The sequence below is a fragment of the Pleurodeles waltl genome, chromosome 8, assembly GCF_031143425.1.
Source record: "Pleurodeles waltl isolate 20211129_DDA chromosome 8, aPleWal1.hap1.20221129, whole genome shotgun sequence".
Lineage (NCBI taxonomy): Eukaryota > Metazoa > Chordata > Amphibia > Caudata > Salamandridae > Pleurodeles > Pleurodeles waltl.
The window spans coordinates 598,618,017-598,644,617 of NC_090447.1; the positions used below are offsets into that span (position 1 = coordinate 598,618,017).

A 26,601-nucleotide genomic window follows, 5' to 3' on the forward strand; every position below is an offset into this window, starting at 1 on the left:
ATTGATTTACTTACATACTTGTGTCAACACAACAAATCAAGTGATATGCGTCATTGCAGGATCCACTGGCTATAAATGTCACCTTCAACAAAGGATATAAAGTGCTTATTGCATATAAATTGCATTTGTGTTCCAAGGCCGAAATGCATTTTGCATCCACTGAAAAAATATTGACTGCAGTTCAAAGGACTTTTATAAAGGAAAGACCATTGGCTAAAGGAAACGCATAAATGTTGTAACCCCTGTTTCAGTCTTAGAGGCTGTTACCAAGGCAAGCGTTCCTAACGCGAAAGCCTTGCATCTAACATGGATACAGTGGGCCACTTCCCTGACAGCTACTGATGTAGGCTATGTCTTTGACACAACTTTACAGATTCAAGAACTCCTTCAACACAAACAAGAATGTCTTGTGCCAAGTGGCATTTTGCCTTTTGAACAGTACGATTTTATAATCTATACTGATGGTTCAGCTCAGTCTGCAATTGGCACTAAACAGCAATACTCTGCCTCTTCTGAATTAAAAGCACTGATTCTGGCATTAGAGAATATGGATCCCGAATTCCCCACACTGATAGTGTGTAACTTGTATTACTCTGTCCAGTCTTATAATTGGTGTCTGAATGGATTCAGAGACTCCAAAGGAAATACTAGCAAGCATAAACTGCTTTGGAGAAAAGTGGCGCATTTTAAAGATTGCTTGCCCTGGGCTCATGTAATTCATAAACTGAGTCACCAAGGTGTTGGAATTCACGCTGCAAGGAATTTACTAGATTAGGAAGCCGCAAAAGCAGTGATCCAGACTGCTGTGGTAGCTTCAATTACTCGTTCTCACATGAAGGTGAATGATAAATCATGGCTACAGTCACTGCTTCACGCAATGGTGCTCTTTTACCCCCAAAATATCCAGCAAAATATTCCTATCTGTTGAGTCCCCAAAATATTCCTTTTGCCCTACACTCTGATGTTTATGTTGACCAGATACACAGTCAGACTCTATTTCAAGGAACTGTATAACACACCCTTTGCCACTGACAAAGCAAAAGCTCAGGTAATGCCATTGAAAGGCAATACCTACTGGCTATGCCAGTGCTTCTTTAATCTGTCATTCCAACAAGTATTTTTGTAATTTAATGCAGTAAAGATCATGCTGAAGGGTGTGCTGGCTTTCTACACTTCTCTTTTAAGTTTAAGTTTAAAGGATTTATAAAACGCACGGCTACCCAAAGGCCTCCCAGCGCTAGAGCGAAGACAAAACAGATGGCAAGAAAGAGGTTTATGCTGTGAACAATAGAGTCTTCAGACTCCTATGAAAGGAGAGTTCTTGACTATCTTGAGGGAGCTCCAAGGGAAGGGAGTTCCAAAGATTAGCAGCTCTATATGCCAAGGATCTGCCACCACATTTTGCCTTCTTGATCCGTGGAACATTAATCAGGGAAGCCATTGAGGATCTAAGAGATCTATGAAAGGTATAAGGTGTTGTAATCTGCCTAAAGAAGGCCGGACCCTTATTGTGCAGCGCTCTGTGCAGGGTACAAAGGGCTTTGAAGTTGATTTGTTGTTCTACAGCAAACCAATGGAGAGAGACTAGGGCAGATTTTGCGGACAGGTGTCTAGGAATATGCATAAGTAGGCATGCAGTGTCATTCTGCACCAACTGCAGTCTCTTTAATACATATCGGATGAGCTTAGGTAAAGGACATTCCCGAAATCCAAGCGTGAAATTATAAGAGCCTGGTTGATGAGTCTTTTGGCCGGATATGGAAGTACCTTAAAAACTTTTCTAAGAAGTCTTACTAGACTGAAAAAAGTGACCGTGAGCTTTTTAGATTGGTGGTCCATAGTAAGACAAGAGTCCAACCAAAAATCTAAGCTCTTTATATTCTCTTTTGGCAAAGGCAAGTCCTCCAGTTCTTCAGGGGCTCGGAAAGGAGATCTATGGAGGACATGGTTCCCTGCAATCATTACTTCTGATTTATATTTGTTTAATTTGAGTTTACAGTGGGCCATCCATCTGGCTATTGCTTGGAGGCAAGGTGTTAGACTGAGCTGATCAGAGTTAGGGTTAGTGGAGAATGAAAAAAACAACTGAGTATCATTACATAGGACTCCAGAGACAGACCACAGGGTTCTACATTCTCAGCTAATGGAGACACATAGATATTAAAAAGGGTGGGGCTCAGAGAGGAGCCCTGAGGAACCCCAAAGCTGAGAGAGAAGCTATTGGAGAAAAAGGAACGATCAAGGGCTTGAAAGGTCCTATCCCCCAGAAAGGAGGAGTTCCATTTCCAGACGAGCCCCTTGATGCCTATATGAGAGATTCTTTGGAGGCTGTGGTGTGATCAACGGTGTCAGATGCAACACTCAAACCAGTAGAATGAAAGCTGCATAGCCCCCTGAATCCAGCCGTCATCGTACGTCTTCCGTGACAGTCAGAAGGGCGGTCTCAGTGCTGTGTTGGGGTCTAAAGTCTATTTGAGTATGATGAAGGATCTTGTGGTCTTCGAGAAAACCTGTCAGATGTCTATTCACATGTTTTTCAAAGCTTTTGAAAGCTATAGCAGTATAGGGGAGTTGGGGCTGAGATGGAGGGGGCAAAATGTGTTAAAGGATGTTGGCAAGCATTCAGGTGGCTGAGGGATAGGAGCGTCACCCAAAGGGGGACAGGGCCCAGTTATTTTGCTTGCATTAGGTCCTATGGCAACCTTACTATGCCACCAAGGTCAGCCTTTTGAAGAGCAAGTACTAGGGCATGTATTTCTATTTCTGCTGCTTGTACAGTAGAGTCATCTAGAACCTTAGTGTGTGTGTGTAGCACCTTGAAGTCACCATCTTCAAAAACGTCCTGCACTGCAAAAGCTGCTAAGTATTTCTGAACACACTCTTATACTGATGTATTGGTAGAATATTTTTAGCGTGTGAAATATTTTGTATACTGTAAAACATCTTGAGACCGAAATGTTGGATCATATTTAAGGGTTCCCAGTTTCCATATATACTGATTTTTACAGATAAATGCAGGCCGAAAACAATGTATTTTCTATCTGCATCTATTTTTAAAAATGGAAAAATACAGAAACTTGGGCTTCTTTTCAGTGACTTTTCATACAGTCTTGCATCAATTCCAGGTTAACAGCAGAGCAGATCTATGGTGAAGGAGTAGTTAAAAAACTGGTTGAGATTTCCTTAAATAACAATATATGTCAACATCCATTTATAATATAATGCAAATATTTACCTGTTGATGGGTGTATTATTATATTATATTTGACTGCTTAATTAGCAAAAACACTATGGCCCTCATTTTGACAATGGCGGTAAAAACTGCCTACCGCTGCGGCGATGGCCGCCAAAAGACCGTCGCCGCGGCTACCAGCCGTCCGCTGTATTATGATCACAGCCGGATTTCTGCCAGAAGGATGGTGGAAATCCGGCTGTAGCCATGCCGGAGGACCCCCTGAACACAAGTAAGTCGGGCCTCCAACAGGGGAGTGGGGTGGAGGGTGTGGTGTGTGTGAGGGGGGGGGTGTATATGTTTGTATGTGCATTGATGTGGGTGTGTGTTGCGTGTTGGATGCAAGTTTGCATGTATGGAGGTGTGAGTGTGTGTATGTTGTGTTTTGTGACTGTGTGTGTGTGTGTATGTTTGAAAGTGTGTGCAGGAGTGTGTGAGTGGATGTGTGCATGCGTGGATGTTTGTGGGAAAAGGGTGTGTGTCAAGGGGGAGCGTGACTGTGGGGGGTGGGGGGGCATTGGCGAGGTTTGGGGTGAGGGGAAGGTGGGAGGGGGGACCCCTATCAGTGACAGAGAAAGAATTCCCTGTCACTGATAGTGCCTACCACCATGGTTTTTGTGGCGGTAAGGAAGCCATGAAAACCATGGCAGTAGGTGGGGTCATAATCCCGCAGGCGGAACAGTGACAGCCGCCGGGCTGGAGATGAATATCTCCATCTATCATAACACATACAGAGAGTCAGGGAGAATTAAATCAAACAAACCTGAAGGAATCGACCCATACTATCTTCCTATGTATAGAACCAATAACACAAAAAAGTATGGGGTTCATGAATATCTCCAGCCCGGCGGCTGTTACCGCTGTGACGGTCGAAGTGGTACCAACTTGCCAATGTCATAATATGGCAGTAAGTACCACCAGCCTGTTGGCAGTACTTACCGCCATGTTACAGCCGATTGCCCGGGTCGTAATGACCCCCTATGTGTGTCAAAGTATGGCTGCATATTTATTAGTTAAATAAATATTGAAATATACCATTTTACAACTTCATTTATTCACAGAGCGCAAAGAAAATGTAGAAAAATACAGATAAGATGGCTAAAAAATAAATATTGATAAATATAGATGGAAATGGTAAAAAAATAAATACCTTAAAACGGGGAACTCTGATCACTTTCAAATGTCATATCAGTTGCATTTAAACATGTGGCCAACTGCACCCAAAAAAGGTGTAGTGTGTGCCCTTTGAGTATACTAGCTTTTGTTGCTGCTTCAAGTGAGGATTCCTTTCCACTGAGAAATAGGAAGTCTCCTTCAGTATACCTGTCTGTATTACAAAGAGAACTTTCTCAGCAGGAGTAAATCATTCCTCAGCAGAGGAATCCAAGTGCGACCTGTATGCTATCAGAGTCATTTGTCCTTCAATGTAAACTAATTATGTAAAGCTGGAGGTGCTGGAAACAACCTTAATTGGTAGTTTTGTTTTCTTGTCCTTTGTTGGCAAATATTGTGTCTCTAACATGTCTGCGACAGCCCTCATAAGATAGCAGGTGTGTTTGTTTTCATTCAATTCTTCACAAAAAAACAGGAGAGTAATTAGTTCATACAAGGGGTTAACCTTTTCAGCATAATGTGACAAGTAAACTCTCAACACACTTCTGCAGGATGTGGGGTGCCGACCATTTACCCTCACTGGATAATTCATATCTAAGGAAAATCAGATTTAGATTTGCAATTTCAGATGTTTTAAAATTAATTTCTTGCTCATGTGGGGCTGAGAGCGTCACTATCATGTCCACCCTACCTAGGTGCTCCGTCAAGTCATCATCTGTAATGTTGATTTCATCAATATATGAGACCACTTCAGGATCTTCTTGCAAGATCTTCATAATCCTTGCTGAATACAGTCTCCAGGGCTCTGAGGCAGTCTTGTGTAATCGTGGTGAAAACCCCCACATTAGAAAGTGGTTAGATACTGTGATTAAGAAGCTGTATTTTGACTAAAATTTTTGCCATTAGTTCAGTGCTGTGAACATTTTGCGCCACATGTGTGTGTGCATTTAAATTCCTATGATCTAAAACTATTCTATTCAAATTGTCAGGTTATAATAGCGAAAAATGAGGAGTGTTGATGGTGAAGTGACAAGGCACTATTACACCTTGATATTGTAATTGGTCTAAAATTGTTCTGATAGAGCGCTTAGCATCTGGTCTAAGAGTGTTTTGAGCCTGGACCTAGTCCTTACGCCTTAATAGAATCATATGTGGAACTCACCCCGCATGGTTTTTATACAACGCGAGAGCCTGCTTTAAGACTCACTCACATGTTTATCTTTCAGAGTTTGTAGGTAACACTGCCATTATTATAGCCTCAATGAAAGCAATGCCTTGCTTCTCAAAAATGGAGGCGAGTCACCCTTTGCAAGGGTGATATCATAAGCATCTGATGAATGAGACCAGAATATAGCTTTGATTTCATCCAACATATTACACTCAATCTATATTTCTAACTCATAAAGCCTGTTTGATGACTCCACCTGTATGTATTCTGCAGTTGGAGTCACCACCAGATTCTCTTTGAGAGTCTGGTGAACCACTGCTGCTGCACTGCCCAGAAGTGCTATTGCTCAACTACTGTTCTGCACAAGAATCTGTACTCTCCTGGGCATGCCTTTTTATGAAACCAGCTACTTTCTTTTCTTAAAATGAGTCTTTAGATCCCAATCTTTTTTTCCTTCATCTCACTAACTTTAACCTCATGCACTGGTTCACTTTTCTTTCTTACGTATTTGTCATTTCTGCACTACATAGTCTGTCCACTCCTTTCTGTCCTTTTCCTGTCCACAGAGTCCTGCAAAGAATGGCAAGAGCATCTATCAGAATACTTGTACCGAACCACCTTTCTGATTTATCAAGGTCTGCCAAATTATACCCACTCGTACTGGACACCTGCAATCAAGGAGTTCCAGCTGTGGTTTTCTGTTTTGCTTCCTGCTTTTTCCTATCCTGCAGTGCAGCTTTCTCTTTATCAGATCCACTAGTCTCAATTTTTATGCTGAGTGAGGTTTATTAGACCTGAGAACCTAAAGTATCACTTGTTGTTTTAGATGGAGTGTTACACCGACCTAGGCCAAAGCCTGGGAAAATTCAGGACTTCATAGTATGGGAGAATTATTCCAAGATGGAACTCTCAACCCTTTTGAAGCAATGATTGAACAATTCACCTCCCAGCAAGCCAGTTTCTGATACATAGACGCCTCACAGAAGCCCTTAATAAAATCTGAGACAGTACTCATGTGGAGCTCTCCACTCATTCACTACTTCACATTCTACACAATAGGTGCTGGTAGAAGACTGATCTCCTAGCTTATCAGAGCTATTCCCAATCAGAATAGTTCCCCCATTGGCTGAGCTGCATGCAAATGCGAGGCAGACATAAGATGTAAAATCACACAATTGGAATAGGACAAGCTACTTCCCCAATCCCACAAAATTTCACAAAACTCCAGATTCCAGCACATTCAATTCAACATCCTACATTGCTCTTATTTTAACCTGGGCACATCTGGGAAAAAAACGATACCACTGCTAATCCTAAGTGCCCTCATAACATTGCTCCGGGAAAAGACACGAAACATATGTTCTGGGACTGCTCCGAAGTCATCACTTTTTGAAGCAAAATCACGCTGTCCTTTCATCCTTCACAGGGCACCAAGATCTATCCAAACCAGAGTGTCGCATTCTAGGACTTTACACTATTCCTAAAGCAGGTGAGGTCAGTAACAGATTTTTAGATCTGGCTTTCATTTTTGGTCCAGCGTTCGCTCATGATGTGCTGGAAGGCCTCCCTTCTTCCTGGGATCTCCCACTGGCACACCACCGTACTTCGATGGACTGAGGTGGAATCTGTCTCTTCGAGAAGAGAGGAGGCCAGAGGCTTATGTTTACAATGGATTGCTTCTATATGGGATTATCTGATTTCCGCTTACGGGGAATGCCGTAGGTATGATACCAGACCACCGTAGGTTGAATCACACATGTCCTATCAGTACTAGTGCTTCCTATTGCCCTTCATGAACCTATTCCATATTTCCCAGTGCCTCTCTCTGTGAAGCCTAATCAGTATCTGATATGCTTACGTATTGATTTTCCTAATATATTGACATAGATTTCTGCTCTTCTATAATTTGCTGGGCTCCACTTGGAGTGCATCTCTTTGGTTTTCAATCACTACTGACACTTTGGCTTTTACTCTTTGTTAGACCTGTCAGCCTTAGGGTGGCCTTCCTCCAAACGTTTTGCCATACTCCTCCTGTTTTTTCTAATTTGTTTTTGTTGATGTTTGGACTTATGACCAGTGCTAAAGTGCTTGTGCTCTCTCCTTTAAACATGGTGAAATTGGATTACACCCAACTGGCACATTCCATTTACTTGTTAGTCCCTGGTAAAGTGGAACTACACGTACTCAGGGTCTGTAACTTACATGCTTCTGGGGGGGGGCTTCAGCAATTATTGTGCCACCCACTTAAGTAGCCTTTTTAAATAAGTCTCAGGCCTGCCACTGAAGCCCATGTGTGCAGTTTTGAACTTTCATTTTGACCTGGCAAAATAAACCTTTTGCCAGATCTAAACCTCTCTTTTTAATACATATATCACCCTAGGGTAGGCCCTACTCAACCCATAGGCCAGGATGCAGTGTGTTTAAAAGGTTGGACATGTATTTTAAGGTTTACATGTCCTGGTAGTGAAAACCTCCTAAATTCATTTTTCACTACTGTGAGGCCTACCTCTCCCATAGAATGCCATTGGGTTACCTTATTACATTTAATAAGAGATAACTTTCAATAGGGAGCAGGTAAGAATGTTGAGTTTGGCATCTAAAGAATTTTAATTTAAAAGCCCTCTTAATGGTAAAGTCAGATTTTAAGTCCCAATTCTGAAAATGCTACTTTTAGAAAGTTGGACTTTTCATTTCCTAACTAATTTGTGCCTGCAGCATGTATCCTGGGCCACATGACTAGGCAGTTTGCCTCCGTGTATTGTTCCCAGTCAGTGAGACAAAGGGGGAATTGGTGTTGGCAGGATGGGTCATCTTCTGACTTGATAGTGGGGTGGAGCTGTCACCTACCACACTTGCACATCACAAAGACTCTGGCCCTCATTATGATCTCGGCGGAAACCGCTGAGATCAGCGCTGGCAGGCAGTCAATAGAAGACCGCCAGCGGGACTACCCCGTTCCCCCCCCCCCCCGGCTGTATAATGTCTCCACCGCCGGCCCAGCAGGGAAAAGGCCCGTAACATTGACAACGGCTCCAAATGGAGTCGCCGCCAATGTTGGTGTGTGGTGGGTTCAGCAGCACCCGTCGCGCAGATCTGGGCAGTGACATGCGCGATGGGACACTGCAGAGGGGCCCCTGCACTGTCCAGGCCGAGTGCATGGGCAGTGCAGGGGCCCCCAGTGGGGTCCCAAATCGCCCCAAGATACCCATACCGACAGCCTTTCCCTGGCGGTGTGAACCACCGGGAAAACTGTCAGATAGGAATACACCGCCCACGCCAGCATTACCACTGGCGGTGGCGGTGTCTTCCGCCTTCGGGTTTTGGGTGGCTCATTATATGGCGGTCTGGGCCGCCATGCTTGATGGCGGTATTTACCGCCGGCATGACGGACCAGAACGCCATACATAATGAGCCCCTCTGTCTCCGGACACTCCCGAAGGGTTACACACTAGTCTTTGGTGCCAAGGCAGAGAGGAAGGTAATTCAAAACACCTATGGGGTGGAACCCTCTAGAAACTTTTCCTACTTCAAAGATAGCACCAGGTATAAATATTGGACCCTCTGCTCAGTACACCTCTGGACCTACAGAAGACTCAGAAGCACTGCTGTGCTGCAGGAAGGGATGCTACTCTGTTCCCTGCTAATCTGCTGCCTTTCTGCCTGAGTGAGAAGGACTGGACCTGTATCTTGAACTCAGGACCACCAGAGTAATTTCAAGGACTAGTTGGCTGGCCTCCTCATCAGAGCCTCATGGACAGAAAAGGCTCCAATCATCTTGAACCCTACACCTGCACTCTGCTTCCTCTGAGTCTTGGCCCCAAAATGGTGCCACTCCAGTCCTGGACACTTAGAAGTGGGCCTAAAGGTTCTCTACCAGCCTAGCTGTGGTCCAAACAGAACAAATGGAGCCTGATGCATCATCTCGCAGCCTTACATTGGAACTGCCACTCTATGATGCATCCCTGATGCAGGACCTCACAGCTCCTCAGAACCGCTGCAGTGCGATGCATTTTTAACACAGGTCCCAGCATCGCAGCCCAACTGCTCCTCAGAACCGTTGCTGCGTGACACATGCTCAACACAGGATCTTGCATCGTAGCCCTGCAGCTCCTTCGAATAACCTCTGCAGGATGCGTCCTTGACACAGGACCTCGCGCTGCAGCCCCAACTCACTGCTGCATAACGCACCCTTGATGCAGGACCTCACAACTCTCTGCAGCCAGGATTTAAGGTACTTTGTTCAGCAGTCCTAACCTGGTCCTTGTAGCTAGCTGGTGCTCCATCACAGTCAGCCTGAACTTATGACTTTGTCCCGATCCAGCGCAACTAGATAACCACAGTTGGCGCTTTGTGCTCCTAATCATGATTTCTATTTAAATCTTCAAAATTGCATATCTGGTGTTCTACTAACTGGATTTTTGTCATTTAGGTGTCAAATAATTTATTACAATTCACTGTATATTTCTAAATTTGTTTGGGATTTTTCTTGTGTTGTGTTTTAACTTTTCTACTGTTTGATGTGCTTCATAAATACTTTTGGCAATGCCTCTCAACTAAGCCTAACTTCTTTTGTGACAAGCTACACGAGGGTTGAGCACAAGTTAATTTGGTGTTTGCTTGTGTTTCACCCTGACAAAATGTGTGGTTGCTGCAGGAGTAGGGTCCCTCCCACCCCCCCAACCAGTAACCCAATTTCCTACACTGTTATACAAGTCACATTAGTGTTATGTTTTGTTTTCTTCTCAAGCAATGCATTTAATCCCATAGTGACACTAATGTCCTTGTTGCGTGGTATGTAATTATAACACTACTGGTTTCACTCGAATACATGCTGGGACAATACTCTTATGATGCTAATGTAATCCTATGACGTAATATACTTATCTACTATGGTTAAAACAATAAAAAAAAGTTTTCAAAAAAGTATCACAGCCCACAGAGGTGTAAACTTCCTCAAATAATCTTAGGAAGCTCACGTTCACAATCTTTAACAGGAACTACTGCTTGCATTCCCTATTAATGTAATTCCTAAATCAAGAGTCGTTGCAGTTCTGTACTCATTCTGTATCTGTTTTAACACCTCAGATAATACAACTACTGAGGATGTGCCATACTTAGTAGTATAATTTCCTCCAAACATTGTTCAGTGCTTAGTACACTCTTCAACAGGTGGGACCATACCAAGTGGAAGACACATAGGGGGTGATTCTAACCCTGACGGGCGGCGGAGGCCGCCCGCCAGAGTTCCCCCTCCAGAACACCGCTCCGCGGTCATAAGACCGCTGCGGTGATTCTGGCTTTTGCACTGGGCTGGCGGGCGGCCGCCAAAAGGCCGCCCACCAGCCCAGTGCAAAAGAGCCTTCCCACGAGGACGCCGGCTCAGAATTGATCCTTGTATTTCGTACCTCAGTAGGATGAAAGAATATGCTTTTTTGTTGTGTATCTGTTCCTTGTATTACACACCTCAGTAGGATGAAATAGTGTGCTTTTTGCGTGTCTGCTCCTTGTTCTACGTGCCTCGGCGTTGTGAAACCAAGTGTTATCTGTGTTTTACTTCTATTATGTGTCTCAGTGGGATGAAAGGCTGTGCTTGCTGGTTTGACTGGAACCAGGACGCTTCAATTTGTATGTACATTGGGAGGTCTTAGACTCCACATTCCCTTTACCGTAAAACAGCTGCCACGAGTCCAGGCCCGGAGTAATTGATCTCTCTGTGGTTACAATATTTGTATAGATACGAATTTCATGCTTCATCTCTACCCCTCATCAGAAAAAAAGACATGTCTTAGGCGGGCTTTAGACAGCAGAACCATCTCGGATGTTATTTCTGACGTTAGATGGCCTTAAAATCACCATGTGCCATGATTTTCTATGGACTGGCATTAGGAAGCAACGCTGCCACTCATCCGAAAAAAATATGATGAATGGGAGTTTTAAACAGCAGAACTATCTGTCATGTTAGAGCTATGTGATAGGAAGATGGCTTAGCAGTACAATCTCCCATCTTAAAGTGATGTACTTGACAAGAGCATTAGAAAGCAGCGCCAAACCTCGTCTCAAACAAATGTGACACACAGGGGCTTTAGACAGATCTCTCACGTTCGAACTATGTGACAGACAGCACTTACTCTGTGGTTAAAGAAATGTGGCAGGCAGAACTGTAACAGCAGCGTTATCTCTCATGCTAACGAGATAAGAGAGCAGGACTAGGTATTGTGTTAAGAGAGAGGCGATGCACAGACTATAGGCAGCAGGTGCCTGCCGACGATTACACGCCTTTAACACTCATACTTTGAACAACAGCTTTTCCCTGTGGAGCTGTGCATTTAGGATTCACTTGTGTTTCTGAGTTATAGCGCCTAATTCACTGTTCTCACAGCTTGACACCTGGAACAGCAGAGCTATACTGCACAATATACAGAACTAATAGGTTGACACCTGTGAGAGCAGAGCTCTACCATACACCTCTGTCACGGGTTGACACTTGGAAGGCAGAACTATGCTCGGATCTCGCATGCAGACACCTGGCACAATACACGGAGCTCACCGTGTGACACCAGGGTCAGCAGAGCTATCCATTACAATATACATAAATCACAGGCTGACAGATGGGACAGCAGAGCTAGACATCACAATATACAGAACTCACAGGCTGGTGTCTGGGACAGCAGAGTTAGCCATCACAATATACAGAACTCATAGGTTGACACCTGGCACAATACACAAAGCTCACAGGCTAACGCCAGGGACAGTAGAGCTTTCCATTACAATATACAGAACTCACAGACTGACAACTGGCACAATACTTTGACGTGTTGTAAGTATTGTGGGCTTTTAACCATGCCCACCTTATGCCCATATGCCCATCATTTTCACTCATTTGTGAGCTTGCCTTTCAAAAATCCTTTATCATTGGTAAATGCTTTACATTTGTCCCGACTTGGGGAGGTTTGGTTACCGCCTTGGACACCAACCCTGTTACATGGATAATTGCCCGTCTGCCGATATGTTTGACTGTGAGTGAACTTCTTTTTCCTTTTGTTTCTCTCCTTCACGCTCATGCTCACGGCGGCCATGGCACTTTGAATCAGCGCTTATGTCAATTGTTTTACTTTTCATTTTCAATTTATGTGGCAAGTAAAGTCCAGTTAGGAATTTACAATGCCAATAGCGCTAATTGAAGCAAATGCAATACCCAATGTATTGCAAATGCTTGTTGATACAGCTCCTCTGCAACTTAGCATCTAGATCGAACTAGCATTTACTTGTAAATAAAGGGCATGTTTGCTTTTCAGGTCCCACTTGCAGACAGTTGTCACTTCTGTCAGAGACATCATATTACCAATAAACATACACATACATAAATACATACATACAGTACAGAAAAGGGGCCTTTATTTCAGCCCACTTCAGCCATTGGCTGTTGGCATTTTTTAAAAGTTTGCCATTGGCTCAGTCGGCTGTCCTTAAAGCCATGGGTTTTTGTGAAAAGGATCCATTAGATTAGGCAGTCCCCTGTAATTACATCTCTGCTGTGGTGTGCCCCTTGACTCTTTGACCCACTTCCATCCCACAAACCACAATCCCAGCCTCCATCCAGTGCATGATATGCTGCCCTTTGTTGCGCTCCCTCTTTCGTTAAATGCAATTCTACAGAGCCAAAATACGAGTTTGCCAGTACTTATTTGTTGAGGATTTCATAAACACAAACATACTGTCATCTGATATTTTGAAAAACACTCTCCGGAAGAAAGAAGTCCAGCTTTGCAGGACATAGCCTCCTTCCGGTTGATTAGTGTGAGTAGTGATTTAGGGGTTCCAAGCTTTTCTGTCTTGGAAAACATAGCCAGTTTGATTCCCCGACAACAAGTAGATTGTGACTGAACAGCTCTGATTGAGGATAATCAAGTATAACACATATTTTACCTCAAGTCTCCTCCGTTCATAATGGTCATCACCAGGCACACATCTGTTCTGCTTTGGAATGCGTAGGCCAAAGAGACAATGAACCTACTGTGTACTTTAGCCAGGATCCGCTTCTCGATCATAGCACCCTGCAAACAAAGGCTTAAAATGAATGCTCAAGAGGAAACTTTGTGCATGGAACAATTTATCAACTGAGCATGTTTTTATGTTTTACATCAGTTATGTGGTTACATTAGCACGAAACGGTACTATGCAACACAGTTACAGTGTACAGTGAAATTTACAACAGTAGCAGGTTTCATTGGGAAGTGAAGTTACGAAGTATTTGTTAAAGTATGGGAAACGTTACAAACCACTTTTTGTTTAAAACAAAAAAAGTTGTATTTGTTTGTTCATTGTAGAGAAACAAATATTTTACTGTCATTGTTACAAGTATTATTCAATGAAATCAACATTAATTGGGCCATGCCAGTAGCAAAATATCGAATTCAGTCATGTATAGTAAAGCTATGGGGGGCGTGGCCAACCGCCTAAGATGGTGGACGACTAATTGCAGTGCTCCCAAACCAGGACTGCTTGTCGATAAGTATCCAAGAGCCCCTTGTTAGGTGCCTGGAAGAGCCTGACTGTGCCAGAGGAGTGATGCAAGATAGGCTGTGCCTGGTGGTGATTCGGGCCCTCCCTACTGTGGTGATCCCTGGTGGCTGGCTGCACTTTTAGTGTGGGGCGGCGGTTGCGGCCTGGCCGCGGAGGTGGATGGAGGGGCCGGTGAGGAAATGTCGGGGACGTGCGGCAGCCGGTCCAGGCCAGGGCCGTGCTGCTGGCCCTGACTGAGGTGCGGATCCGGGGTTCCTGTGTAAGCTCCTCGATGTGACTCGCCTGGGGCCGCCACCGAACCATTGATAGGTAAAGGCGGTGGCATCTCGACGCAGTCCAGGAGGGACTGGTGTCCCCTCCTGTGTCGGGGTTCTTCAGCGAGGGCCCCGGGGTTTGTTGTTGCCGGCGTGCAAGCCCTGGATTGCCTGGGGACAAACCCATAGGCGGTACAGCGGTGCCATCCTGCTTGGCTCAGACTATAATGGCGCCAATGTCGGGCGGGTCTACCTGCGTCATTGCCAGCTGATAAGGACTCGCAGTACAGTTGCGGACCTTGCTTGATATACCCTAGCCGTGGCTTTCCACTTGTTCTGACGCATGCAGGGCCCCCTCTGCTTGTTGCATTGCTGGTGTTTCCTGGGGGAATTGTGTTATCAGCCTTCTTTCCCCTACTGGATCTCTGCTGGACCTCACAGGGCGCACTGGCTCCTCTGACCTTGATGCCATGTGTGTCATGCCCGCTTGACAGTTTGTGACACCTAGAGTTGCGGGGTCTGTGTGAATATACAGCTCTCTCCCGCCTGGCTTAAATACCCACCGCACCCCTGAACCGTGGCCTCACCGACTTTGCTCCCACAAAGCTGTACAGTCATGGGTCATATGAAAGGGAAACACGTGGACCCTAAAGACCATGGCCTGCAGTCTACACATTCAGAGAATTTCCTGGTATCCATGTCTGAAGACTACATACCACCCACGCCCACTGACCCCCCATGGATAAACTTGATGTTATCTTGAAAGAATTCTGAGAGTCATGATCTGCAATAGAGCAACAACTGGGGTCCATTACTACAGAGCTCAGCCTCCTTAAAGATGAACATGGAATACTGGCGGACAAGGTGACTGCCACCGAGGCTGACATTGCTACCCTTATACCCTGGCAGAAGGACAGAGAGACCACTATCGAACAGCTACGGAAACAGGTGGAAACCATACAGTAGAGAGTGGAGGATGCAGAGGGGAGGTTGCGCTGCAACAACATCCACATAATTGGCCTGCCAGAAGGCTCGGAGGGACGAGACACCACGCAATATATGGAAACCTGGCTGAGGAACATGGTATCATCTGGCCTCTCTGCCTTGTTTACGGTGGATAGAGCACACCGAGTTCCGACAAAGAAGCCTCCGCCAGAGCACCACCCCACTCAATGGTGGCTTGGATACTGAATTACAGAGACCGCAATGCTCTCCTGCGCAAGGCACGGGAGGCAGCTCTTTGACAATGCCTGAGTATCTCTCTATCCGGACTACACTCTAGTGGTGCAAAGACAGAGAGCCTCCTTTCAAAATATAAAACAAAGACTCCGTGCAGAGGGCCTTCCCTATGCGTTACTATTTCCAGCCCAGTTGAGGATCACATTTAATAAAAAAAACCCTTTTTTGGCACGCCAGAAGTGGTGCGGGACTGGCTTGACCAGACCCTCCATCACTCAAGTTGCTGGGAACCTTCCCACTCTTTGTGGCCCAAGAGATGGCGTCTGCCACAAGGGTAACAGTGGTCCTTGCACGGTCCACCCCAGGGAAGTACAGGACCCACACCTATGCAGGCTCTGGAGTGCCAGAGAGCAGCAATTATATTGGTGTATTCCATACAACAAGCCTGTTCTTCCCCTCCCAGTGTTATTTTCTCTGTGGATAGTACTGTTGCCCCAGAATCGGTGGAGAGAATCACCTTGTTCCCATCTATTACACCCCAAACAGCCCACTACCTATAATCTTGGAGGAGCTACAACCTAATCATTAGTGAGAGGCGCTGAAGGGGCAGAGAAGGGTGGTGCACTGACTGGCGATGACCACCTGCTTCCGCTCCTATTATGGTGGGCACATAAAGCTAATTTGGACGTTGATCAATTACAGTATATGTTATGTGCCAAAGTATTCTTGCTAGGGTCTGTCTTGGGCATGAAACATTGCTGCAAACTATGAATAAATGGCCCGTCCATTGGTCTCCGTGAGCCTACCCTTCTGAGTACATAGTAACCCATGACTGGTGGGCCTGGGCGGGCCCATGTACTGGTTATCACGTTTAGCCAACTGCTAATCACTAATGAGAACTCTTACACTTACAGGCCTACTGCCTGTAAGCGACTGCTAGCTAGCGACTGCACGTATTACTTTGTGATTTAATGGTTCCCTTTTTTTACCGGTTTAGCCAAGTGGTTTTTATGCTTAGCCTCATGCTGGAAATTGTTGGGGGAAATGTTTATTATGTTACGTGTTGGACATCTACACATTTAACACATGACTTGTATACTACTCATTGCAGGTACATGTATGCCATTCCACATCATTACATACTAAGGGCCTATGATGAAGTCTACACGTAAATATGACATTATCACCTGGAATGTGCATGGAATGAGCTCCATTCATAAGCGGCACAGTCTACTAGCTCAGTTAAACCTCTGCAAAGCGCACATAGTCTACTTGCAAGAAACGTACCCGACCACACATTAGGCAACTAAATTGCGCAGGAAGTGGAGAGGGCAGTTGTTCCACACTTCCTATTCTGCGTTTGCTCGTGGAGCTGCAATATGGCTGCGCTCTGGAGTCCCCTTTGAAGTGACAGATACTAAAATAGATAACAATGGGAGATATGTGCTGCTCTGTGGCACCAAAGATGGAGAGCCTGTGGTACTGGGAAACCTCTATGCCCCTAACATTGAACCGGGCACATTCCTAGCACACCTATCTACTGCCATTGCAAATTGGGTACAGCTACCCTGATAAATGGGCGTTGATTATAATGCAGTACTGGGCACATCCCTTGACCGATCACACCCCCATCGCCTGGCACCATTTCCCATAGGCAAGCTCAGGCACTAAGAGGATGGATGTAGGGCTGGACATTAACAGATATATGGCGTGCTAGGAATGAAGGGATGCGCGAATACTCATTGTACTCCCCTCCACACAATTTACACGTCCGCCTTGATCGTCAATTGTGCACTACTACACTGACTGATCACAACCCGGTTGAATTGAAGATGACCTGGGGGAGGGTTCCCACTCTGATCCCCACGTGGAAGCTGCAATCACAACTCCTGGAAGACGCAGTATTAAAAGACAATTTGGCCACAGTAATTGCTAATTGTTTTATAGAAAATGCAAATACGGCTTCTTCTCCATTAGTGGAGTGGGAGGCATTTAAGGTGGTGGTTAGAGTTGCGGTTATCGGGACCACTGTGGGTGCTCAACAAACAATAGCCAGTGATCCTGCCAGTCTAGGCCAGCTAGAAACAGATGCATCGCTCAATACCTCACAGACCCTAGCCTTACAGGCGGCTCGTATCGAGTATGTGGAATTCTTAGAGTGTCTGCGTGCTGTGGATTATAGGTCATACAAGCAGCGAACTCACAGTGAAGGGGATAGAACGGGTACATTATTGGCACAGATGAGAAAGGAAACGCCTACTCTCACTCCCTTTCTTCACAAACTCACCCCTCAACTAACTAGTGCCAACACTCAGCTTGATATTATTACAGCATTCCATGACTTCTGTACAGACCTCTATTGTGCTCCCACGCCAGTGAGCCAACTGGGGTTTTGAGTATTTTCTGACATAAACCTACTTTGCCTTCCCTCAAAACCACTGAGAAACATGCCCTAGCGCCACAGATCACATCAAGTGAAATACGGGGGGCCATAAAAGAGATGGCTTGTAACAAATTGCCGGGGACAGATTGCATCCCGGCTGAATTTTACTCCACTTATAGTTCAAAAGTAGTTCCCCAGCTGGAAAAACTATATATAAAGCCTCCCTAGCTAACGGCCACCTTTCCTATACAACAAAGAAGGTATTGGTGACCTCATTATTAAAACCTGGAAAAGCCCCAACCACTATGTTCTCGTATAGACCATTGACATTATTAATCACCAAATACAAAATACTGGCCAAGATTTTGGAGCAGAGACTCCTCCCGCTACTTCACAAACTGATACACACAGATCAATGTAGATTTGAACCAAATCAAAATACATCCCTTAAAATTCACCGGCTGTACCATATTGTGGATCATATGTGCAACACATACCCCCGGGCCGGTTGTCTTTCCCTAGACCTCCATCAAGCATTCGATTCACTACAGTGGGACTACATGTTTGCGGTTTGGAGTCCCCCAGCCTATATACTTTGGTTGCGGCTACTTTATGCCTTCCCTACGGCGAGGGCATGCACAGTACAATGCATATTGGACTCAAATCCCATATTTCGTGGCACAAGGCAGGGATGCCCATTTTCTCCTTTGCTGTTTGTATTAGCACTGGAACCCATTGTGCAACGCCTTCAGCAGTGTGCTGTGAGTTGTGGTATTGCGCTAGGAACACTCAATTTTCTTATATGCTGATGACATTGTTTTATATCCAAATGACCTGGGGCAGAACCTGACAGAGAGAGCTTAGATATTTACGAAATTTGCGTCCTTTCCTGGCTTGAAATATACCGTAGTAAATCAATCACATTTTCGTTCAGGAAGGCCAATATTGGGTACACCATCTTATTTGGTAATAAGACTTTGTGAGTTGCATCTGACACTTTCCGATATCTAGGAATACATATGTACATGACCCCCTCGGATCTCCTGGATGGAAACTTACAGAGAGCGATCACTTCCCTCAGATCACAGATCCGCTTTTGGGTCACGCTTTTGGGTTGTCCATTGCTGGCCGGCTGTCACTCTTTAAGATGGTGATGTTGCCATGCATATTGTACTACTTCTTAAACCTGCCAATAATGGTTCAACCTACTTATTTGAAGACACTGCACTTCTTTCTGACTGACTTGATATGTGGTGATGGTAGGGTAAGTTTAGTGAAATGGCAGATGCCAGTGGACAGCTACAGTGGCTAGCATATTGATTGCCCAGACAAAACGCACAGGAAATAGAATATATGCAATCTATGTTACGTAAGGGCTGACTCCATTATTTGACTTGCCCGGGGTCTCACCTCCTGGACAATCTACCACTCCTGTTGCGTGTGGCCCTCCAATACTGGAAGATGACCCTGCGTTATATCTCTGCTGTGGTGCCTTATGCACCAAATACACCACTACTTGGACTCAGGGGTGACTTCTCCTTTAGAGCGGAGGAGAATTGCCCCAGCCAGCAGCAGAAGCTGCTACCCTTTCACCACGAAGGGATAATAAACTTGGTTTATTATCCCTTCGTGGTGAAAGGCGTGGGGCATTGGGGATGACAGCCATGGAGGGGAGTGCACAGAGCACTCCTCTCAGAGCGCATGTGTGTTTGGCTGGCCGCCTCGGGCCGGCCAAACACACATGCGCAGTAGGCTCTCTCCAGCCCGGCAACACAGTTGGAGAGAACCTGCACAGGCTCCTAGTGTGCCTGGCAGCCCCCTGGCTGGGGGCTCCCAGACAATCCTGATGCTGCTCTAAGCAGTGTCACAATTGGCTGCAGGGCCTGTGCCTGCAGCTGGAGCGACGAGGGACAGAGGAGTGGCGGCAAGGATGAGGTAAGTTTTATTTTTTAAATTAAATTTCAACCCCCTCCCAATCCCCTCCCTTCCCCGCGCACTGCACCTACCCCGCCCCTTTATATAGGAGTGAGCTGCGACTGCTTGGACTTCCTACGAACGGTTGGATCCTGACACAAGCTAGGATACAACCTTGGGCACATGAAGGGGTGGTAGCGTATGGATCTCTATTCAAGGATCAAACATTGCTCACTCATACTGACTTTGCCCATGAACACAACTTGACCAATTTAGGGGCATATTTATACTCCGTTTGCGCCGAATTTGCGTTGTTTTTTTCGACGGAAATTCAACGCAAAACTAACTCCATATTTATACTTTGGCGTTAGACGCGTCTAGCGCCAAAGTTCATGGAGTTAGCGTCATTTTTTTGCGTGAACACCTTCCTTGCGTTAATGAGATGCAAGGTAGGCGTTCCCGTCTTAAAAAATGACTCTCAGGCATGTGCGTGGTATTTATACTCCCGGGCAAAAATCACGCCCGGGAGTGGGCGGGGCAAAAAAACCTGCATTTGCACCTCTTTTTAGCGCCTGGGTCAGGGCAGGCGTTAAGGGACCTGTGGGCTCAGAATGAGCCCAGAGTTGCCCTCCCCTGCCCCCAGGGACACCCCCTGCCACCCTTGCCCACCCCAGGACGACACCCAAGGATGGAGGGACCCATCCCAGGGAAGAAAAGGTAAGTTGTGGTAAGTATTTTTACATTTTTTTTTTGTGGCATAGGGGGGCCTGATTTGTGCCCCCCTACATGCCACTATGCCCAATGACCATGCCCAGGGGACACAAGTCACCTGGGCATGGCCATTGGGCAAGGGGGCATGACTCCTGTCTTTGCTAAGACAGGAGTCATGTTAATGGCGTCTGGGCGCCCCAAAAAAATGGCGCAAATCGGGTTAAGACGATTTTTTTGCCTCAGCCTGACTTGCCCCATTTTGGGACGCCCAAACACCATTTTTCTCTACGCCGGCGCTGCCTGGTGTACGTCGTTTTTTTTCACGCACACCTGGCAGCGCCGGTCGGCTAACGCCGGCTAACGCCATTCAATAAATACGGCGCCCGCATGCCGCTTCAGAATGGCGTTAGCCGGCGCTAATTTTTTTGGCGCAAAACTGCGTTAGCGCAGTTTTGCGTCAAAAAGTATAAATATGGGCCTTAGTGTTTCTATTACATGCTAATATATTGCATTATATCAAACGTTATTGGGCACCCGAAGGACCTGAACCATAGACACACAAATTTATTCAGGCAGCCTATACTATGGGGCACATGAAGCATTTAATCAGATGGCTCTATAGAGGTCTCCGGGCACACCTGTTACCACCCTTGACGCCTCTCAGGATCAAATGGGAGGGAGACATAGGAAGGGACATTCTAGATAAAGAATGGGCCTCCATATTGGCATATCCTAAGAGGGTATCCCGAAACTTTAGATTTACATTTATACAGTACTCAATACAGCACAGAGCATATCTTAGGCCACATAAATTATACATTTTATACCCAACAGCGTCACCGGCATGCCCTATGCTTTGGAATTGCCTACTATAGTATCTTACTGGTCCCATATTGGGACAATACTTGCGGAGGTAACTGAGAGAGATGAATGGCGAAAGGCAGAATCCTGCCTCTTAGGGCTTTTCTCACTCACTAAGAGAAAAAAGGTGACATCATAATTTGCTGCTCTAGTCCTAATATTAGTGAATCGCTTAATAACTAAGCGCTGGAAAGCCACCACGGCACCTTCAATAGTACAGTGCATGGCAGAAGTGGGGGCTAGCAGAAAGTACAGGACTTTGCAGGGAAGAATACAGAGGGCTACGGAGACACCGATTAGCGTTAAAGTGGACGTTCTACTGGAATCCTTTAAAACAGTCAATGATACCAAGACGAAGACTGGGTAACGCTGCTTCTACTGCTGTCCTCATGCGCTCAAGCTCTCCAGCCGCGATCCTGATGTAATTGACATTAAAACGGCAGGAGCGTGACAATAAGCCGCTCACAGTACAAATGAGCCGCTAGTTAAAGGTGGATGCTGGAGGCCATTTTGTGTTAGACCTATCCAGTAACCAATTGCTACACTGCATGTTACAGGGGTTGGAGCGTAAAACTGCAATACAATTAGCATAGAGAGTAGCTGTCAAGTTGCAAGGGGTGGGCGGGAAATTGTTCAGTGTTGGTTTTGTTGCTACATATGAGCAGTCTTGAGACAATTGTATTATGCTCTTCTCATATTATAAAGTCGTGGCTCACTCTTGAGCACAATATGCAGCTTTGTACTTTCAGTTATGCGCTGTAGGTTGGGCATGGGTAATATGATATATGTTGGCTGTTGATGAGCTGTAATTACGTGTAACATTATAAGACTCATTTATGTTATAATGAAAATGCAAGAAAATTTGTTTAAAAATTTTTTTACAGTAAAGGTATAGCATCAATTAGGACTTTGAAATGTTGAGAACTCCTTTGAAGGCAAAGAAGTGACTCAGGACTATTAATGGCTTGAATAAGCCTTCTGCTACAACATTCCCAATGTTTTTTTTCTGTTTCTCACTTTTTAATTTGGAACATTCTACCTGATGAGAAAGGACTACATGCTCGCAGGTCATATGCATGTGAACATACCTCTAAATGGATACTATTGTAATGTTTTACTGTCTTTTAAGGTATGTCCACTCTGCTGGATGGAGGGCTGAGCACTTTATACTTAGTATTGCTAGACATGTCCTGGCAGTCTGGGGGTCATTCTAACATTGGCGGGCGGCGGAGGCCGCCCGCCAATGTTCCCCCGTCAAAATACCGCTCCGCGGTCACAAGACCGCTGAGGGTATTTTGAGATTTGTTCTGGGCTGGCGGGCGGCTGCCAAAAGGCCGCCCGCCAGCCCAGGGCAAATCGACCTGCCCACGAGGACGCCAGCTCCGAATGGAGCCGGCGTAGTGGGAAGGTGCGACGGGTGCAGTTGCACCCGTCGTGTATTTCAGTGTCTGCTTTGCAGACACTGAAATACTTTGTGGGGCCCTCTTACGGGGGCCCCGCGGCACCCCCTACCGCCATCCTGTACCTGGCGGGAGACCCGCCAGGAACAGGATGGCGGTAGGGGGTGTCAGAATCCCCATGGCGGCGGAGCGCGCTCCGCCGCCATGGAGGATTCACAAGGGCAGTGGTAAACCGGCGGGAGACCGCCGGTTTACCCTTTCTGGCCGCGGCTGAACCACCGCGGTCAGAATGCCCTTGGGAGCACCGCCAGCCTGTTGGCGGTGCTCCCGTGGTCGGTGACCCTGGCGGTCACCGGCCGCCAGGGTCAGAATGACCCCCTCTATGTCTCTCTTAAAATACGGTGGCATATTGTCATTACTGTAAATCATGACATTTTCCAGCCAGGTCTATTGTTATCAATGAAGGTTTTAGCTGGAATTCGATCTGGTAGAATACTGTTAATTCTATGAGACAGCTGCGTCGGCCTCTGTAATGCCGGACATATTCATTCTTGGATCTACTTTTAGAGCTAAGATCCTAATGCCGCTGAATACCAGATGTCCAGTTGAGTTTTTAGACTGAAAATAAATACCAAATTAATTTTACATAAAATGCATTCGATGTTAATATGTGTCCCAGAGGATGTCTTGAACATGTAACTCAGGGGGCTATTCACAAATGTAACTTACAAATGTGAGTAATTTGCACTTAGCTTCAATTCTGAGAGAATATCCACCATCTCTAAGACGTTCTTATCCTGGCAAGACATGAAGATCTGTGAATCCTCTAAAAAATGTATTTTTAGACCATGTAAATCCTGTGACAGGAAAAGGCTTCATTCTTACACCCCTCAAAGAGGATTGCAAAATATGTTGAACATTTTCTACAAACATCTTCAAGGACAGAGAGGGTAGACTTTTATTTGGCTCCAAAACATAACATCGGGAGACATTCACACCTCTGAGGAATATGAAATTACCACAAAAGACCTCAGAAAAAGCACAAAAAAGGGTTCACTCTCACTTTGAGTGTGCTTCAAAAATCAACATCACATGGAAAATCCCCAACCTCTGAGGAACCGCTAAGAAAAACTCACAAGAAATCTGTAGGAGAAGGTGAGGTGGTTGTGTTGGCTGAAACAATTCTCTCAAAGCCAGACCCCAAGCTGTCCTCTGAACGTCCTACTAAAATAATCAGCTCTATGAGGAGCTAGTTCCAAAAAAAGAAATGTATGTCTACATCAGTGGTACTTAACCTTTTGTTGACTTATATGGACCCCAACTTTATCACTACTGGAACCCAGACACCCCTCAATGCCCCTGTACACTCCACCCCCCCCCCCCAGTCATTACTGGAAGCCGGGAACCCCAGCCTAAACATTGTCGATGATTTGAACCACAAAACAATACACAAAATATACAGAAACAAGCATTCAACAAACACAAATGATACACATTTAATTTAATTTGTAAACTACTATAAATAAAAAAATAAAAAACGTTCAACTTTAATAGGAAGGTTGGTGCATTTTTAAATTCAATCGAAGCCACACATCGCCCACAATATATTCTGTTTGATGCATTTGCATTGCTCCCACAAATCAATTTTGAGGATACTAATTTAATTTTTAGCCTCTTATTTCAAATTCTTCAACATTTAGAGTACATTTTAACACTTTCAGTTGTACATTTGGTCACTTTACTTATTTACACTTAATTAATCTGTTAATATTATTTAACTTTTGAAGCAGTTGTGGACCCTTTGAGGACGCTTTGTGGACCCCCAGGGTTCTCCGGACCACAGGTTGGGAACCACTGGTCTACATGACTACCATTGACGAGCCAGCATCTGTGTCTTCATCAACAAATTGTGCATAGTGGAAGAGACTATCATTGACAAATAACTCTGATCTCCGCTCATCGTCAAAAACGATTTCTGGATCACAATCTCCAAAAATCTTGTTGCTGACAACACCATTACTGTTTGACCTGACAGCCTTAGGGTGGTCATCCCCCAACGTTTTGCCTGTCTCGCTCGACTTTTCTTACACCGTTTTTGCTGGTTTTAGAACACTGCACACTTTATCACAGCTAACTAGTGATAAAGTGCATATACTCTCTCCCTTAAACATGGTAACATTGGTTCATCCCCATTTGGCATATTTGATTGATAAGTCCCTAGTAAAGTGCACTACATGTGCCCAGGGCCTGTAGGTTAAATGCTACCAATGAGCCTGCAGCACTGATTGTGCCACCCACATATGTAGCCCCTTAACCATGTCTCAGGCCTGCCATTGCAAGGCCTGTGTGTGCAGTTTCACTGCCACTTTGACTTGGCAATTAAAAAGTACTGGCCAAGCCTTAAACTCCCCTAAGGTAGGCCCTAGGTAACCCATACTGTAGGATGCTATGTAGGTAAGAGGCAGGACATGTTCATATGTGTTTTATATGTCCTGGTAGTGAAAAACTCCTAAATTAGTTTTGCACTACTTTGAGGCCTGCTCCTTTCAAAGACTAGCATTAGGAATGCCCTTGGATACTTTTTGAGTGGTAGATTCTGATCTGAAAGGGGTAACCAGGTCATATTTAGTGTGGCCAGAATGGTAAAAGAAAATCCTGCTTATTGGTGAGGTTGGATTTAATCTTACTATTTTAGAAATGCCACTTTTCGAAAGTGAGCATTTCTCTACATGTAAAATCATCTGTGCCCTTACAGCCTGTCTCCAATCAACGGCTGGTCTGTGCTGGTTGACAGCTCCCTTCTGCATTTCACCCAGACAACCACAAACACAGGACACTCAATCACATCTACATTCAACTTCATACTGAACGGGTCTTCCTAGGCTGGAAGGATGGAGGGCCAGACACTTACATTTCAAAGGCCAGTGGCCTGACCTCATACAAAGGACTGATAAACCCCCCACTGGGATCCTGGCAGACAGGACTGGGGTGAAAGGGGAACTTGTGCACTTCAAAACCACTCTTTGAAGTCTCCCTCACTTCAAAGGCATTTTTTGGTATATGAACTGGGTCTCTGACCCCACCAACTCAGACACTTCTGGACCTGCGCCTGGCCTCTGTCAGAAGACCTGCCTGGCTGCTCAAAGGACTCTCTGGACTGCTTTTCTGAGACGGACTGCTGCCCTGCTGTTGCCCTGCTGGCCTCTGACTGTGCTGGAAGGACTCTGCCTTCCCCCAAAAGTGCTATCCAAGGCCTTGGATTGAGCTTGCCTCCTGTTCTGAAGTCTCAGGGACAGCAAAGTCCTCAACTACCAGCTTTTTGCTAGTACCCGACTTCAGCAACTCCGGAACAACTTCAGTGACACCCCGGCGTGCTCCCACTCCATAGACCTCACTGCACGCAATGACCGTGGCTTGCAACGCACGTTCGATGTTGCTGCAACTCCGCTGACGTCATTCAGGGTCATCGCGACACTGCAGAGTCAACACAACACATCCTGACAGACCGGAACCAACTACCCCGTCGGGTCACAAGGAATCAACGCATCACAGACACCACCGCATCATCTTCCCCTTCATCTGGACGGAACCAACGCCTCACCTCCACCTGCTTCGCAGCATTAAACCGATGCCTCTTTCATCGAAAGCTGTAAGGAACTGACGCCACACCGACTCCAGCAGCTCCTTTTTCCGGCTCCGTGTGACGTCCTTGTTCTTTGTTTTCAAAAGGTACTGTACCTGGCCCATGTGATTCAGTGACTGGAATGTGGTGTCCAATTGTTTGGAATGACTTCATCAATGAAGCCGTGATAGCCCCAGTTGGAGCTTTTGTGTTTGTAGGCGCTCTAGATGGATTCAATCTT

At 45.6% G+C, this 26,601-nt stretch overlaps 1 protein-coding gene across 1 annotated transcript in view; it reads right to left on the reverse strand.

Annotated features, from left to right (window-relative positions):
- The window catches only part of GRK1 (G protein-coupled receptor kinase 1), a 423,541-nt gene that overhangs the window by 345,082 nt on the left and 51,858 nt on the right, over window positions 1-26,601 (reverse strand). Inside the window, 2 exon segments of the mRNA XM_069204635.1 lie at window positions 11,164-11,173; window positions 13,429-13,567. Coding sequence (XP_069060736.1) covers window positions 11,164-11,173; window positions 13,429-13,567 — 149 coding nt within the window.